This window comes from Callionymus lyra, chromosome 12, assembly GCF_982586985.1.
Source record: "Callionymus lyra chromosome 12, fCalLyr1.hap1.1, whole genome shotgun sequence".
NCBI lineage: Eukaryota > Metazoa > Chordata > Actinopteri > Syngnathiformes > Callionymidae > Callionymus > Callionymus lyra.
In genome coordinates this window covers 9252437-9270322 of record NC_141829.1, presented here as the reverse complement: position 1 = coordinate 9270322, position 17886 = coordinate 9252437, and the positions used below count along the sequence as shown (strand labels likewise).

The following is a 17886-nucleotide window of genomic DNA, read 5'->3' as shown; positions in this document are numbered from 1 at the left end:
AACACAAAAAAATGTAATGAAGGAAACATCGAAAAGCTTTTAAAAGGGATTTAAATCGAATAATAAATATAAATGTATAAATAAATGCTTACTTGGATCCATGTGCCGCATATTTTTGATCTTTTTTTGATAGTAAATAAACCACCCAGGCATTACTTTAATTATTTTTTAATTTTGTAGATGTATTTATTTTAAGTGAGTAATTACTAGTGATGGTCTGTTGAAGCTTCATGAAACAGTGTCATTACCTTCAGAGTCCACTAGATGGCGGTCTCTGCACTATTTTCCTTTGTTTTGAACAACTGTTCTAATGAAACATCATTTTTAATTTCATGGCGCCACCTACTGACCTCTAAACAACATGACACTGTTTCATGAAGCATCGTCAACCCTAGTAATTACAAGTTAAAAAAAACAACGTACATTTGTAAACTTATTTCTAAGTTTATTCCTCTTATTTATATTTTTTAAACGCGCAATTTACCACTAAGATCTTAATGAGACTCTTTAAATAAAATGAAACAATATCTAATGAAATATTGGATAAATATTTCAAATTTTTTAGTGACTTTCGCAGAAGCATTTCTCCAAAGCGACAACAATCTTCTACCAGTCACACAGTGATGGGAGTAGGCTGCAACGCGATCAGGGTTTAACATCTCCCTCAGAGACACAATGTTATCCGGCGCTGAACCTTAAACTTCTAACCTCTGTCGCCACACGTATAAAAATGTCCTCAGACTCTCGTTGTTGAAGTATTTTATTCTCCTGAAAACCTTCTCCTTCCAGCTCTAGCGTTAACTGTTTCCCTTTCAGGAATCTAACTCTGCCTTTTGTGCTGAAAAGTGTTGGAAACACAAATTCAAAAACATAACTCAAGTGTTTCTGTCGAGCGCTGAAATAGGAGTTCGCCAGGGGTTCCGTCTCCGGCGCGTTGATATTCTGCAGATTGAAACCGTTGTCGTGTAAAAATGTTATTGTTGGGTAGAAACGCAGATTTTCTCGGTCCATGATAATTCCGTGGTCGCTCATGAGCAGGACACGCTCGGGACGAGCCAGAGTGTTGCTGGAGGGAAAAATCCGGCTGCCGATGCCAGGAAGTAATAAAAACGACACGTAATATTGTGAAAATAAGTTTCTGTTTCGTTGAAGAGGTGCAAGAAGTCTGGACGTGTGATCGGACGAGCTGCAGTGTTGACCGGTGTTGACCGGTGTTGACCAGTAACATCAGCGTAACATCAGCGTAACCATGGTTACAGATCCGAAAAACTCATCTTCTTTAGAACCCAGTTATTTTTCAGGTCAGTTCTGCCAGAAAACTAGTTAAAAAGTTTGGGCAACGTTCATCCATCTGATGCCCAATTGAACTATTAATGTAACCAACAGTATTTCAAATGCTAAAACAGTGTCTTAAGCATGCTGAAGCTAATATTAGCTTAGCATTGCTAGCTAGCTTGGATTTTTGTTTGTTTTTACGTATTCAAATCACGAGGGTTTAAACTATGGGTTTAAGATAACACAGATATAACGATATATTTTTATTCCAAATACTGTATCGATATTCAATAGCACGGTATCAATATTTAAAATAAATAAATACAAAATATTTCCTTTATTATTATTTATTTTAATTCACATGTTTTTCATGATTTATATTTCAATACTGTGTGTAAAAAAGAAAATCATTCGATGTTTTATTTTATTATTAAAACTCAAGTATTCACAGCGTTTATTAATTTGTGTGCTGCAATTTAACCTCCGGCCACTAGTTGGCAACATTTGTCATTTTTTTCCAGTAACAACAAAAGTGGTGAAATGGCAGCGATGAGTGAAAAAAGAAAGGATACATCAGAGTCCAGTAGATAGTATCTATCGTGTTCTTGCCAATGCAATCCGTTGTTTGAAGGTTTAATAAGGTTTGCTAAGCCTGTCAGAAACAATACAATGATTCACAATAATAAGAAAGAAGTTAAATAATTACACTTCTTTTCCTATTGTGATGTAACTTGTAAAAAGATAAAATCAAATGTATCAGAACTATGAAACCATAACTTTACATAAACAAGATAAATAGTAAAACAAAGAGATTATAATGTACATTAATTTGGAGAGTTATATATTTGTTTACAAACATTAGTTATACAACTTCTTCCAGATTTTGTACAATTTTAATTGTCGTCTTCAGAAGTGAATGAATGTTTTTTCTGGGTAATCGTTGTAAAAAAAATCAAACAAAAAAAAGGAGAAAAAACTACCTACCAATAATCTAATAAAACTGAAATAATTACTTCAATAAATAAATGACAAGTCACCAATTTTAATCAAAATCAAGAAATAAAGATAAGAAACTATTTTCTCACGTGAAGAAAACACTTAATATTTTGCAAACAAAACCATTTTTTTCATTTATTTAAATTCACTCTTGTTTGGATTGATTGACTCCCGAAGGAATCCATTAATAAACGACAATTATGACAAAATTCCAAACATCACTGGATAAAAACAAGAGTCTAAACAAACGATTGTTCTGCTCATCGATGTCGACGTCGACATATTTGTTTCTACGTCAAGATCACAGTCATGTGACTCGCAGGGAGATGAAATATTTCCTCGCTGCGACGTTGAAAGCGAAACATGTTGCTAAATCAAGATGAATTGAAATAAAATCGTCTGAAGGCTCCGGAGGGAAATCTCCGAGGAAAAGATCAAAAGACATGTTAGCGGCTGTTTCTCTCCTCTTTTTTTTTAACCACACTTTATCTTTTTTTCTCTTTTATCCTCGTCCTGCACTTTGATTACATTATTGGAATACAAGCCAAGATTGATACGATAGTTTGATGTGTTTGTTGATAGTTGTTCACTTTTATACAATTTTTATTTTACAAGATTGTGTGTGTGTGTGTGTGCACGTGTGTGTGTGTGTGTGTGTGTGTGTAGGGTTGTGATGACAAAAGCATCTGGCTGTTACAGAACAATAAATAACCGGCAGCTTTTACAAATGAAAATAAACGTCAACTTCTCTGATGGACAACAATCTGTTTGCTCACTTTTCTACTTTTTGAAGTGAATTAACTATGAAGTGTAATTTAAAACTAAAATACAAAAAGACTACTTGCAAACAGAACAGTTTGAGATTAAAAATCAGGTTATTGCGAACGAAAATATAATGAATTCATCTTGATAAATCACATTATTGACACCCTTACAAATAAAAACATGTTTTAACTTTATTAAGTATGTTAGTGTTATTTTTGTTAACGAAATAAAGAAATCACTGATTGCAAATTGTGTTTTTGTAATTGCAGACCATCTATTATTGAAGCTTTAATTATAAAGTACATACTTTATTTAGTCTTAAGACAGTTCAGCAAAACCATTTTGATAAAACTTTTCTTTGGGTTTTTTCAATAGTCACTGGAAGTTTTATTTGTGTAATATTCATTTCCACGAAGAGACCCAAGATTCTTGCGGACAGTATCGAGAGTTTACATTAACATGTTCTGGGTTTGAATGTGAATAAAATGAGACATATATATATATATATATATATATTTATACATTTTTATTTTGATACAAAAAATGATAGAAACATTAAAAACACTGTTAAATTATTATTAGTTAGAATCATTAGAAATATTTCTTTAAACATCATTACAATTATATACATTTCTATATTAATATATTTACCATTATTTTGCGCTCTATATTAAATTAAATTCCGCAAGAATGCGACACATATATAGAAAAAGTTATATCCTAATAAATAAAAAGAGGGCTAGATCAGATGTAGATTCCACAGCCGCTAGCTAACCCCTTCACGTCTTAGATGTAAACAATAAAATCACACAAAGAAAACAAATTGTTGTGGTTTTGACATGTACTTTTATGTTTTAAGAATTAAACCAAATTAAAAGTTATTAATTTGTTTTTTAAATCAAACAAAACCCTGTTGTTGTTTTTTTTTAATCTAGCTAGCACAGCAATGCTAGCTAGCACAGTGCTAGAATATGCTAGCTTACATTTTTCTCTTTATACCACCTCGACAACAGACCATCACATCTAAGTTATTTAAAATCACACAAAGTACACAAACAGTTGTTATTTAGCATGTACTTTATGTGTATGTTTTAAGAATTAAACCAAATTAAAAATTAAATTTGTTTTTTAAATCAAACAAAACACAGTTGTTTTTTTAAACTAGCTAGCACAACAATGCTAGCTAGCACAGTGCTAGAATATGCTAGCTAACATTTTTCTCTTTAGCTTAACAAACCACCTCGACAACAGATCATCACATCTAAGTTACTTAAAATCACACAAAGTACACAAACAGTTGTTATTTAGCATGTACTTTATGTGTATGTTTTAAGAATTAAACCAAATTAAAAAATTAAATTTGTTTTTTAAATCAAACAAAACACAGTTGTTTTTTTTCAACTAGCTAGCATAACAATGCTACCTAGCAAAGTGCTAGCATATGCTAGCTAACACCTTCACATCTTAGATGTAAACATTAAAATAACACAAAGTAAACAAATAGTTGTGGTTTTGAAATGTACTTTTTGTTAATGTTTTAAGAATTAAACCAAATTAAAAGTTAAATTTGTTTTTTAAATCAAACAAAACCCCCTCGAAAAAAAATTGCTAGCACAACAATGCTAGCTAGCACAGTGCTAGCATATGCTAGCTAACATTTTTCTCTTTAGCTTAACAAACCACCTCGACAACAGATCATCACATCTAAGTTACTTAAAATCACACAAAGTACACAAACAGTTGTTATTTAGCATGTACTTTATGTGTATGTTTTAAGAATTAAACCAAATTAAAAATTAAATTTGTTTTTTAAATCAAACAAAACACAGTTGTTTTTTGTCAACTAGCTAGCATAACAATGCTACCTAGCAAAGTGCTAGCATATGCTAGCTAACACCTTCACATCTTAGATGTAAACATTAAAATAACACAAAGTAAACAAATAGTTGTGGTTTTGAAATGTACTTTTTGTTAATGTTTTAAGAATTAAACCAAATTAAAAGTTAAATTTGTTTTTTAAATCAAACAAAACCCCCTCGAAAAAAAATAGCTAGCACAACAATGCTAGCTAGCACAGTGCTAGCATATGCTAGCTAACATTTTTCTCTTTAGCTTAACAAACCACCTCGACAACAGATCATCACATCTAAGTTACTTAAAATCACACAAAGTACACAAACAGTTGTTATTTAGCATGTACTTTATGTGTATGTTTTAAGAATTAAACCAAATTAAAAATTAAATTTGTTTTTTAAATCAAACAAAACACAGTTGTTTTTTGTCAACTAGCTAGCATAACAATGCTACCTAGCAAAGTGCTAGCATATGCTAGCTAACACCTTCACATCTTAGATGTAAACATTAAAATCACACAAAGTAAACAAATAGTTGTGGTTTTGAAATGTACTTTTTGTTAATGTTTTAAGAATGAAACCAAATTAAAAGTTAAATTTGTTTTTTAAATCAAACAATACCAGATTTTTAAGAACTAGCTAGCACAACAATGCTAGCTAGCACAGTGCAAGCATATGCTAACTAACATTTTTCTCTTCAGCTTAACAAACCACCTCGACAACAGCTCACCCAAAAAGGTATTTCATAAGAAATAAAAACTAAATTATTTATTCCCTGGGATCCGCTCCAGTTCTGTTCTCCCGACGATAAAACACATTTTGGCTCGACGGTGACTTCGCTCCAGAGACGATAGAACGAGCCTCAAGTCACCAACCTGTTCCTGCGCTCGTGGCTCGGCACCAGCGCTCACGGAGCTCTCGGAGCTCCCGGGCTCGGGTCCAGGCGAGAACAGGTGTCCGAGTGTTTGTCCTGCCGTAGATTTGTGGGAGTCCTCGCCGCGGGACCTTCTTGGAACTCACAGTCGCTCTCAGCGGGACGTGAACATCTGAGCTTTTTTTTTTTCTTCGACGGTTCGGAGGTGAAGTTTTTTTAGAGACGGCGGATCAGGAGGAACATCCTGTCGATGATGGACGACTGGAGGCTTTTTTCTGGACTGTTTGTTAACCTGCTGGATTCAACTAGATGTTCTTAACGCTCGCTCCTGCCAAAATACATCGAAAGCTGCGAGTTGTCTCACTGACGGGGTGTTTAAAGTTTGTTTATGTTCCTCATGTCGACTAAGAGTTGCGATTATTTTCAGAGTAATCTGTTCTTTTTAGAGTTATAGACAAAAATGTTTGTTCATTTTAATGTAGCGACTGGAGCGCAGTTGTCTTCGTCTTCGTCCAAAAAGACACTTAAAAACATCCAAATACCTCCATAGTGCTCGTCTGTGACGTCCATCTTGTGTTGAAGCATCTTTGTGCAACTCAGTGTAACATCAGCGTAACCATGGTAACAGATCCTAACAACTCAGGACCCTTCATCTTCTTTAGAACCCAGTTATTTTTCAGGTCAATTCTGCCGGAAAACTAGTTAAAAAGTTTGGGTAACGTTGATCCATCTGATGACTATCAATATAACCAACAGTATTTCAAATGCTAAAACAGTGTCTTAAGCATGCTGAAGCTAATATTAGCTAGCATTGCTAGCTAGCTTTGATTTTGTTTGTTTTTACGTTTAAATATCACGCTCCAGCAGTTTTTTAAAGCTGAATCACTTCTGACGACAACTATCAAGATCATTTTTATCAGAAAAATACTTTTAAAAGTCTATATTTTAAGCGGAATATCTCAGGCTATCAGTGTAAATCTTGCACCTCTGTTTCAATGAGGAAAATACTGGCTAAAAACTATAACTAGAGATCTGGATCTTCCGCTTAAAATAAAGATATATTTAAGTATTTTTCTCATTATCTCTAATTATTCATGTTGATGCTTTAATAAAAGATGGTCGTTACAGACGAGCAGTTTGGAGGTATTTGGATATTTTTAAGTGTCTTTTTGGACGAAGATGACAACTGAGCTTGAGTCGCTACATTAAAATGAACAAACATTATTGTCTATAACTCTAAAAAGTAGTAGATTACTATGGGAAATAATCCCAACCCTCAGTGGAACATGAGGGCAAGTAGAAAACGAGTGATGTTCGTGTGTTTATCTCTTGGAAAGAAAAACTCTGATGTTCAACTTCTTCTTGTTTCAGGCGCTTTAAGGACTGAAGGCATCGTCAGCGCGTCGGACGTCCTCCCGGTGCTGAAAGAGAAAGTCGCCTTCGTGTCCGGTGAGTGATTTAAAAAAATAATTGAAGTGACGTGAAGAAGCTAATGTTGGGGTTCGATTACGAGGTCAATGGGTTCGCCTGTAATTTTTCTTTATTTAATTATATTTTTCTCACACTTTTGGTCAAGGTCCGAACTTAATTTAAATTTACCACAGTCTTACCAAAATCTTGAAATCTATAATCTCTATTCATTCCTCCAGCATTCACACAATAACTTTGATTAATTTGACTCGTTCTCGAAATGCAGGCTATAATCTATCTTTCTTTTATCTCTTCAACTCTTTCTTCTATTTCTCTTTTCCTACCCTTTTTCCACCATTCGTTTGAGTGTTCTACTACTAATTCTTCTACTACTACAACTACTTCTTCTACTTCTACTACTAATTCTACTTCTACTGTTAATTCTACTACTTCTTCTACTCCCACTACTATTTCTACTACTACTTATTCTACTTCTACTACTAATTCTACTGCTAAAACTAATTCTACTTCTACTACTAATTCTTCTACTACTCTACTACAAATTATTCTATTACTTCTACTTCTACTACTTCTTCTACTACTTACCCTACTACTACTTCTACTTAATTTTATTATACTACTTCTAATACTACTCTTACTACTTGTACTGCTACTTATACTTCTCCTACTACTTCTACTACTAATTGTACTATTTCTTCTACTCAACTACTACTACTTATTCTACTTCTACTACTTCTACTACTATTTATTTAACTTTTTTGTATTCTAATTCCTTTTCTTCTTTTATCTGGTTTGCAACCTTTTTCAGTTAATTTCAAAGTTTTCACATCAGTATTATTGTAATATGCCATCATTTTAACTGCTTCCACACATTTTACTTTGAATACTAATGCAATACTTCAAGCATTATCGAGCGTTTCATTTTACACGTTCAGCAGATTAAGCATGCACACTGATTTTCTCTGAAAATGCATATTTTCTAGATGCTCAAAATGAAAACATGGAAATATTTACCAGATGTTTTGAGCTACATCAACTAATTCCCTCCAAAAACAATTGCCTTAAACCCCTTTTAATGATCAAGAGCCGAGGAAGGGAATTCATTTTTTAATGAAGTGGAACAATGTAACTTTCATCTGTGAGATATTCTCTTCACAAAGTGTAGATGTTGACGTTTATTTATTTGTTCACAGCTTCATTCTCAGCTGCAGGAATGTTTTCAAAATCATGTTGTGACGATCGTGACCAGTTTAACATTCTTCTTTTAAGAAAGATCACATGAATAAAACACATATATATAGAGATTTTTGTTCATCATGGTTTATGCTTTTACTTACCGGAAAAAAAGTGTCATATGCCAAAAATGTTGTCATCTTTGGACAAGAAAAACCGGAGTTTTAATGGCTGAAGTTGATAAAAAACAGGGACAGGGAATTATTTTTAATTAAATCCTTACATGTGTATGTTATACAAAGAAAATGCTTCGCCAATGAAACAGAAATACTGTTTTTTTTCTTAGGAATACTTTTTAATTATCTGTTGTTGAGCTGGTTTCTTAATTATGCTAAAAAGATAAACAAGCTAACAAACGCTAGTTCTGTCCTAGCTAGCATAGATGTGCTAGCTAGTTTAAAAAACAAACAGGTTTTTGTCTGATTTAAAAAAACAATGTACGTTTTTATTTGGTTCTATTCTTAAAACATACACATAAAGTACATGTCTATATAACAAAAACAACTGTTTGTGTACTTTGTGTGATTTTAAATAACTTAGATGTGATGGGGTTAGCTAACGGCTACGGAAGCTACATCTGATCTGGTCCTCTTTTTATTTATTTTTTTCTATTTTATGTTTACATCTGATTGATGAAGAAGACTTAGTTCTCAAAGTGTAAAAAAAATAAACATAAATTAAAGAAAAGACAAATTGTATGAATCCTTTGAATAACCTTTATCAGTAATTGTACATCAACACTAGCTAATGCTTGACACTCGTCTTTGACTTTCATAAAAGGACTGATTTTTCCATTTCTCATCCGACCTTCCTCAGCCAGTCTGAAACACATGATTCCATTTTATTAAACATCTTCCAATATTGAGTTTTGATTAGAGAAGCGGGAACATTAATGGACCGTCCAGTCGGGTTTAAAACATCAATTTGGATGAACTCTATTTGACTCTGAGGTATTAAAAGGTAATTTAAGAAGATTTATTTTGAAACAAGAGCTCAAAAAGAAAATGTGTTTCTGAATCCAAAAACCAGATTGCTTCTTTAATGCCTCAGTAGAAGCTGTAGTACCTTTAAGTCAATACATGCTATACATGTTAGAGATTATATTGGCAATTGATACAGGGGCAATGATATAATATATTGAAATATATTGTGATAGTGTAGCAACACTTATATATGTGTAGTATTGTTGAGTACTTGACTCTGGTGTTGTAGTATTTACAGACCACATGACTCTTGACAAAGTCGTAACTGCTTTCATTTGTTTTCAAACCAAAATATGTCAGAACATCAGCTTTAAAAGCTGCTGGAGTCGACTGTATCCTCTCGTCCTCAGTCATCGCCAGGATCTCTCAAGATTTCATTTTTACTTTAGCTGCAGAGGACGTAATTACTAGAGGCCACAAGATTAATTGCAACAAAAAAATGAACAAACAGTTATTTGTACTTCTAGGTAGGATTTATATACAATTCATTTTGAAAGGAAAAAAACAACAAAATGTATTTATTAATTTTAATCAAAACATTGCTTTTAAATAACGATACAATATCACTTAAAAAAACTTGGGATATTTAGGCTCTTCGATGTTTTTCTTAAACTAAACTAGTCATGCTATCTCAGGGTCAAGGTGACCCGAAAACAAACGTGTTTGTGGTATCCCTTGTGTTCTCTCAGGGTCAAGGTGACCCGAAAGGCCCGGAAAACAAATGTGTTTGTAGTATCCCTTGTGTTGTTTCTGGGTCAAGGTCAACAACCTCCCTGGCTTCCATAAATACATATGCAGTGCTGGAGGTCGTCCAACTTGACCCTAGAGACAACACAAGGGATACCTCAAACACATTTGTTTACCCGGCCCTCCGGGTCCCCTTGACCCTGAGATAACACAAGGGTTGAACCCCCGAGCATTGATGTGGTTCAACAACAGACTTTTGCATTGAGTTCTCTGTAATTTTGTTGACGTTTCCTGATTAATTGTATACATTTTTTTTACGTCTACTTCAGTGTGTATTCGTCAACATACTAGCTAAAAATGTATCGGTGTTCACCTAAATTTTGAGCATTTATTTTGACTGTGGCGAGCTTCATAACCGAGTTGGCGAGTGCGACACGTTTGACTCTAGAGCCAGGCTAAGCAAATAAGTATCCTCGGGGTCAGGGGCCACATTATTATTATTATGTGACATCACAAAAACACAAAAAAACGCTAAAAAATAATTAAAAAAAATGCATTTAAAAAACACGATATAAACCTTAGTATGTCAATAACATGTTTAAAAAAAATTTAAAAAGTAAAAAAATGGATATGAAATACTTTTTTTTTCTTAATACGAACTCGATATTCACTGAAAGTATTCCGTGAAAGAAAAGATCGTCCGCCACCCAGCCTTCTGCTCCGTGAGCTGTCGGCGTATAAACATTGTGGTTTGTGTTTCTTACATTAATCTCAACCGTCATCGCTCACTTCATCCATCACGAGGTTTTGTACGGTTTCGTGCTTCAGACGAGCTCGTACGCTTCTTATCGGCCCAGTTTTTTTTTAAACTTTTTCATGTATTTATTCATTTATTCAGTCTTTAGTAACGGTTTTTCAAGATAAACTAGACTCGTTTAATTCTAATCCACTTGATTTAAAAGTCATATTTTTTGTGTGGGGGGGGGGTTTTCTCCGCCCCGGGAGGCTCTCTGTTTTTTAATCATGTTTGAGCATGTTTGAGTCAATAACTACAAGGTTTTATTTATTCTGGTTCTGAATATGAAAGCGATTCCGGCTCCTCGGCGTCGGACTGGGTGTTCCTCGTCGCCCTCAGCTGTTTGCAGGAGTCTTTTCCTCCCGAGTTTATTAAAAAACCCGGAGCATCAGACGACAGCGGGAGGCGAAGTCTGTAAACACTCACTTTTTTTCTTCTGCCCTCGTGGGAGGTTTTCGGTTGTTGACTTATCGCTGCGACAGGTGAAGCTCCTTCTACAGCTTCATCCCTCGGATGTTTGTCTTTCGCGAGAGTCTCTTCTTCTTCTTCTTCTTGTCGGGATTATGGATGTTTGAGATTGTTTTTTTGTGTCGCAGGAGGGCGAGACAAGCGAGGAGGACCCATCCTGACGTTCCCCGCCAGAAGCAACCACGACCGAATAAAGCAGGAGGACCTGAGGAGGCTGGTGACCTACCTGTCCACGGTCCCCAGGTGAACACACGCCGACGAAAACTCAGCCTCGTCAGGGAGTTAGCGAGTACTTTCATCCGCGCTCGAGCAACTAGCATTAGCATAAATCTTTAATTCAAGTTTCTCTTCTTGTTTGTGTTTTTTTTTCTTTCTTTCTCGTCGAGGCGATCAAAGTGCGATCGACTCGACAAAAGAGCCGATGAAGTGTTTGTGAAGTGTCTCCCCGGCTGGAATCAAACGCTTCTTTCTTCTCGGCGGCGTTTGATTAGCATCCGTATGAAAGCGTCAGTGTTTGGTTTATTTGGTTTTTTTTGTCGAGGTCAGTCCCCAGAGAGTGGAGTTAAATTCATGGAGTCAAGGGGTGGGTAGGTCGTGGCTCCTTAAACGTCGGGGTGTGTTTTGGCAAGAAACTGACGATACGATATATCGTGATACTGAAGTGACAATATAGTAGTGTAGTATTGTCCAGTACTTGACTCTGGTGTTGCAGAATTTACAGACCACATGACTCTTGACGAAGTCGTTACTTCCTTTATTTGTTTTGAAAAAAACTATGTCCAAATATCAGCTTTAAAAGCTGCTGGAGTCGACTGTATCCTCTCGCCCTCAGTCATCTTGCCGGATTTCATTGTTGCTATTAGCTGCTCGTGGCATAATGACTGCAGAAGATTATTAATGAATATTTACATGTTATTGTAAATGTTTGAATAATGACTTGTTTTATTTTAAACACACTTTGTTTAACGATTAAAAAGCCACATTTTCATTGTTACATTGCTGTTCGATACAGTAAAATCATTTTGCGATATATAATTGGATAACTTTTTTTCAGGTCAATTCATATGGTGATTCATTGTTATCTAGCATGTCTACCACGCCGGGATCTTGCGGGATTTCATTGTTCCTTTAGCTGCGGATGGACGACTGCTGCCATCTAGTGGTAGGAGGTTGTGATTGTAAATAAAAAGAATTCAGTATCAGTAAGTATATATATTTTTAAAGATACTCAATTGATCTCTCTCTCTCTATATATATATATATTTATATATATATCTCAAGATTTATTTGTTCCTTTAGCTGCGGACGATGTCATGACTGCTGCCATCCAGCGGCAAGAGGTTTAATTGCAACACAAAAATAAACAAACATTTTGAATATTTGCATGTAAGTTAAAATTTTTTATAATATATATATATATATATATATATATATATATATATATATATATATATACATATATATAAATATATATTATTAAAAAATGTATATCTAAAATATGTCAGGATCACTGAGGACAAGAGGATACAGTGACTCCTGCAGATTTTAAGGCTGATGATAGGACATATTTTGGTTTGAAAACAAATGAAAACAGTTACGACTTCGTCAAGATTCACGTGGTCTGTAAATTATGTAACACCAGAGTCAAGTACTTGACAATACTACACATGTATACTTGTTACTACAGTATCATAATATAACGTATCGTTGACCCTGTATCGTGATACGTAATGCTCGGAATTGCAACACATAGCCGGATTCCTACCAATACACACCCCAATGTTTAAGTAGCCTCAACCTACTTACCACTTGATTCCATTTATTTTATATTTCCTTTTCAGAATATAGTTCGATCAATTGAGTATCTTAAAAAATATACATCGCGATATTTGACTGTATTCATATTTCCTTACGCCTCTAATAAAATGTTCTTTTTGTACCAACATCCTCTCAGTTTTTTGGCTCCGGTTTCCTAATCCGGATGATGTCAGCAACAATTACTTCTAAGCTGGTAATGTCCTCGTAAACGGAACTACTGTTGGGACTCACGCTGTTTCCAAGCGTCCTATTAGCGAGAGTTTTTTTATCTTCTGTGACATTGAATGTTGGCTCGTCGTCATGTAACACCGTCTCTAGTGGAACCTCTGGGACTCACTTGTTTGTACACATACCTGGCTGAGGAGAACCCTCTGAGATGGAACCAAAGTCGTCCAAATTCTGTTTTGTTTTTTGTTTTTTGTAAATCCGCGTGCCCTCCTCTTGCTAATCGAGTTGCTGTTTCCATGGCGACTCGGAGTTGTGCCTCCTCAGGGAAGCCGATAATGGATGTGGCGCTGGCGAGTGTTGGGGAGCAGCTTAGGTGTGTTTGTGTGTTTGATGAAGTCACCTGAGTGTATTTTTACTCTCCAATCACATGAGTGTGTGTGTGCGCTCCACTTTCTGTCTATTTGCACATACATCCCTGTGTGTATCTGCACATACATCCCTGTGTACATACATTTAATTCAAATTATTTATTTTAAAATATGTTTTTAAATGATTTGGCTTTTAATTTTAGTTATTTTATTTGTATCATAGTTTTTTTATGGTTTATATTTCAACCAGGGTTGTATCAAATAAAATACGTAGATATTTTTATTTACAAATACAATGCAAACATTAATGGTGTTTGTTCATTTTTGCTTCCTGGTCTGACTACTACAGTTTATGTCAAATCTAATAAGAGTGTAGGAAAATATCGATACACTTAAATATCGCAAAATTGTTTTAGCCATACAGTATCTATATTAAAAGCACTGTATTTTTTATTTGATTTACAATTTACATGCAAATATTTAAATTGTTTGTTAATTTTTGTGTTGCAATTAAACTTCTGGCCGCTAGATGGCAGCAGTCGTGACGTCCCCCGCAGCTAAAGGAACAAATAAATCTAGGGAGATCCCGGCAGTGACTGAGGACGAGAGGATACAGTGACTACAGGAGCTTTTTTTTAAAGTGGATGATAGGACATATTTTGGTTTGAAAACAAATGAAAGCAGTTACGACTTCGTCAAGAGTCATGTGGTCTGTAAATTCTGCAATGACTGAGGACGAGAGGATACAGTGACTCCAGTAGCTTTTAAAGCTGATGTTTGGACATATTTTTGGTTTTAAAACAAATGAAAACAATCACGAATTCTTCAAGAGTCATGTGGTCTGTAAATTCTGCAATGACTGAGAACGAGAGGATACAGTGACTCCAGCAGCTTTTAAAGCTGATGTTTGGACATATTTTTGGTTTGAAAACAAATGAAAGCAGTTACGACTTCGTCAAGAGTCATGTGTTCTGTAAATACTGCAACACCGGAGTCAAGTACTCGACAATACTACAAATATATCCCTGTTACTACAGTATCGCAATATATCGTATTGTATCACCAGATTCCTGTCAATACACATAGCTAATCCGTGATCTGTGTTAAACCACAAACATGTATTTCTGAGGCAGAATATTCAGTCAAACGTATCTTTTGTCAGACATACATATCTCTATACTTATCTCTGCGTCCACAGCGAGGACGTGTGCAAGCGAGGCTTCACCGTCATCATCGACATGCGAGGCTCCAAGTGGGAACTCATCAAACCTCTGCTGAAGACCCTGCAGGAGTTCTTCCCGGTCGAGATCTGCGTCGCACTCATCATCAAACCCGACAACTTCTGGCAGAAGCAGAAGACCAACTTCGGCAGCGCCAAGTTTTCCTTTGAGGTCGAGTTCTCATTTTTACTTTTACTTTATGTCTGATGCAGATTTGACAAAATACATTTTTCTGAATGTTTATTTTAAGTATAAAGTTTTTCTTCTCCTGAATACTTTTACCAAATCGTCCTCAGCCCAGACTTATAAACGTATTACTTATTTATTTAAAAAGTGAATTTGTACACTTCCTATGATCCCTTATGAAAAAAATGCAATACTTCTATTAAATAATTGTATCTTTAAATAGTATTTTTCTTTCATATACATTTTTTGTTTTATTGTTTTTGTTTATGATTTCATTTTTTAAACTTAAATGATTGTAATATATACATTTTTGTTTACTTTATGATATTAAAGTATTACGTTTTAATATTTTATTTTACTCAATATTCAGATTATTACCACATTTAATTCTCAAATACTGAGTCATGCAAAAACAAAACATTATCATTTGTTAGGTAATATTTAAAATGTCTTTTTTCTTTACTAAATAATGTTAAATGATCTCCTTTTAATCCTTTTTCTCTTTTATCATTTACCGTACTCATTATTTAGATGGTTTACTTCTATACTACGGTAATAAACTTACTTCCTTACATTTATTACAAAATACTGGGATTTCCAAAAGAAAAAAAACAGACAAAATAAACATCATGATTTGTTTAATAATAATTTAAATGCTTTTGCTTAAAAAAACATTATTTTATGTCTCTTTTTATTTTCTGCAATAGAAAATTAGTTCTTTATTGTATTTAAGTACATCAAAACTTTTTATAAATATGTTTTTAAACCGTGTGGAATAATTCATTTTATGAAAATAAAAACCGACAATTTATTCACTTTAATAAACACATTTTTTAGTGATTTTTTTATATATAGTTATCATCTACATATATTTATTTTGCTGTTTTTATTCCCCACAAAAATCCCAATAATTCTTTCTATTCTAGACCAGCATGGTGTCCGTGGAGGGTTTATCCAAACTGGTGGATCCGTCCCAGCTGACGGACGACTTCGAGGGTTCTCTGGACTACAACCACGACGAGTGGATGGACTTGCGAGTCTCGCTGGAGGAGTTCATGTCCAGCGCGGTTCACCTGCTGTCCAGACTGGAGGACCTGCAGGTCAGTTGACCCGGAGGTGGATTCATAGACATGGACGTGACCCTCGTGACCCTCTGTGTCGCCGCAGGAGCTCCTGTCCAAGAAAGACTTCCCGGCCGACGTGGAGGGATCTCGGAGGCTGATAGAGGAGCACACGCTGCTCAAGAAGAAGGTGAAGGAAAATCCTGGAAACAAATGTGTTTGTGGTATCCATTGTGTTATCTCAGGGTCAAGTTGACCCGAAGGCCCAAAAGCAAATGTGTTTATGGTATCACTTGTGTTATATAAGGGTCAGGGTGACCCGAAGGCCCAGAAACAATTGTGTTTCTGGTATCACTGGTATCAAAAATATGTGTTTGTGGTATCCCTTGTGTTATCACAGGTTTAGGGTGAACGACTATCAGAAAAAAACATATGCAGTGGTGGAGGTCATTCTCCTTGACCCAGAGAGAACACAAAGGACACCACAAACACATTTGTTTTCGGACCTCCGGGTCACCATGACCCTGGGATAACACAGGGGTTAGTTTGTCTGTCTTTTGTTGGAGTATTAGATTAGATTAGATTCATTGGGTTTCCAGTTAACAGCAGATGATAGTTTCATAAATACAAGAACAAAGTGCAAATTAAAGAACAAAGTTTAAGAGATGACAAAGCTGTGAATATTTTTATCCAAAATAATACATTAAAAAAAATATATATATATTCCCTTATTCATATTTAACTATTTTGGCAATAATTCACTCTCAATATTTGACGGCCCTACTTTAAATTAAAGAAATGTTCAGAGAAGAATTTGCAGAGAATATATTAATGAAGTTGTAAATAAAATGTAGTCCGATGTATTATTTACATCAACAAAAAATGTCCTTCAAGAAACATTATATTTATTTCTTCAGGCTTTTCCTTGATTTTCTGAGACTCCTGTGTTTGTCTCGGTGTCATCTTGACCTTTTAAGTATATATTTTATTGAGTATTGTTCTGATTGTTTAAGCGCTTTGTGACCCTGGTCTGGAAAAGCGCTCTATAAATATAAATTACTTATTACTCATTATAATGATGTCATTATTTTCTAATTAAATGCCGCATTAACACCAGGTTCTTCTTCGTTATCTGGAACAGTCGATTAATCCTGTTTTCATCTCTGCAGGTGTTAAAGGCTCCAGTCGAAGACTTGGACCGCGAAGGTCAACGGCTGCTCCAGTTAATCCGGTCGAGCGATGGGTTTTCTGGGAGGAACTGCATCTCCGGGTCCGCCGACTTCCAAAGCCTGGTGCCCAAGGTGAACCCCTTCAGAACCCTGAGAACCAACACGGAGACCCTAGAGTCTCAGCATCTATCTTCACTAGAATCCAGTTGAAGCCGTTAAGAAATGTTCCGTCAACGACTTGTTTATTTTACGTCCCCTCGCAAAAAAAAAACGACGTCGTTACGCCTCATTAGGATCCTTGAGGTCTGAAGTCTCAGCTGTTCTTACATTATTGACTCGCCCGGGATCCGCCGTCATTAAGTCGGGACCAGCGGCGTCAGTTCGGCTCGTTAGCAGTCATTTCCAAAGTGGTCCTGAGCATCTCAACTTAACAAGTCGCTGGAACATTCCTTTATTATTCATGAATTCATGAACCGTTTTTATCTTTCCATCAAACTTCTTGTAGCGACCTCGTTCCATTTACCTCTGAATCGTA

General features: G+C 35.2%; 1 protein-coding gene across 2 annotated transcripts in view; it reads left to right on the top strand.

Moving 5' to 3' along the window:
- kalrna (kalirin RhoGEF kinase a) overlaps positions 1 to 17886 on the top strand; it is a 129195-nt gene that overhangs the window by 31479 nt on the left and 79830 nt on the right. For both annotated transcript variants that reach the window (XM_087803518.1, XM_087803520.1), the window contains 6 exons: positions 7135 to 7212; positions 11490 to 11604; positions 14914 to 15106; positions 16048 to 16221; positions 16289 to 16372; positions 17352 to 17483. In XM_087803518.1, the coding sequence (XP_087659644.1) occupies positions 7135 to 7212; positions 11490 to 11604; positions 14914 to 15106; positions 16048 to 16221; positions 16289 to 16372; positions 17352 to 17483 (776 nt within the window). The remainder of the gene's footprint in view (positions 1 to 7134; positions 7213 to 11489; positions 11605 to 14913; positions 15107 to 16047; positions 16222 to 16288; positions 16373 to 17351; positions 17484 to 17886) is intronic.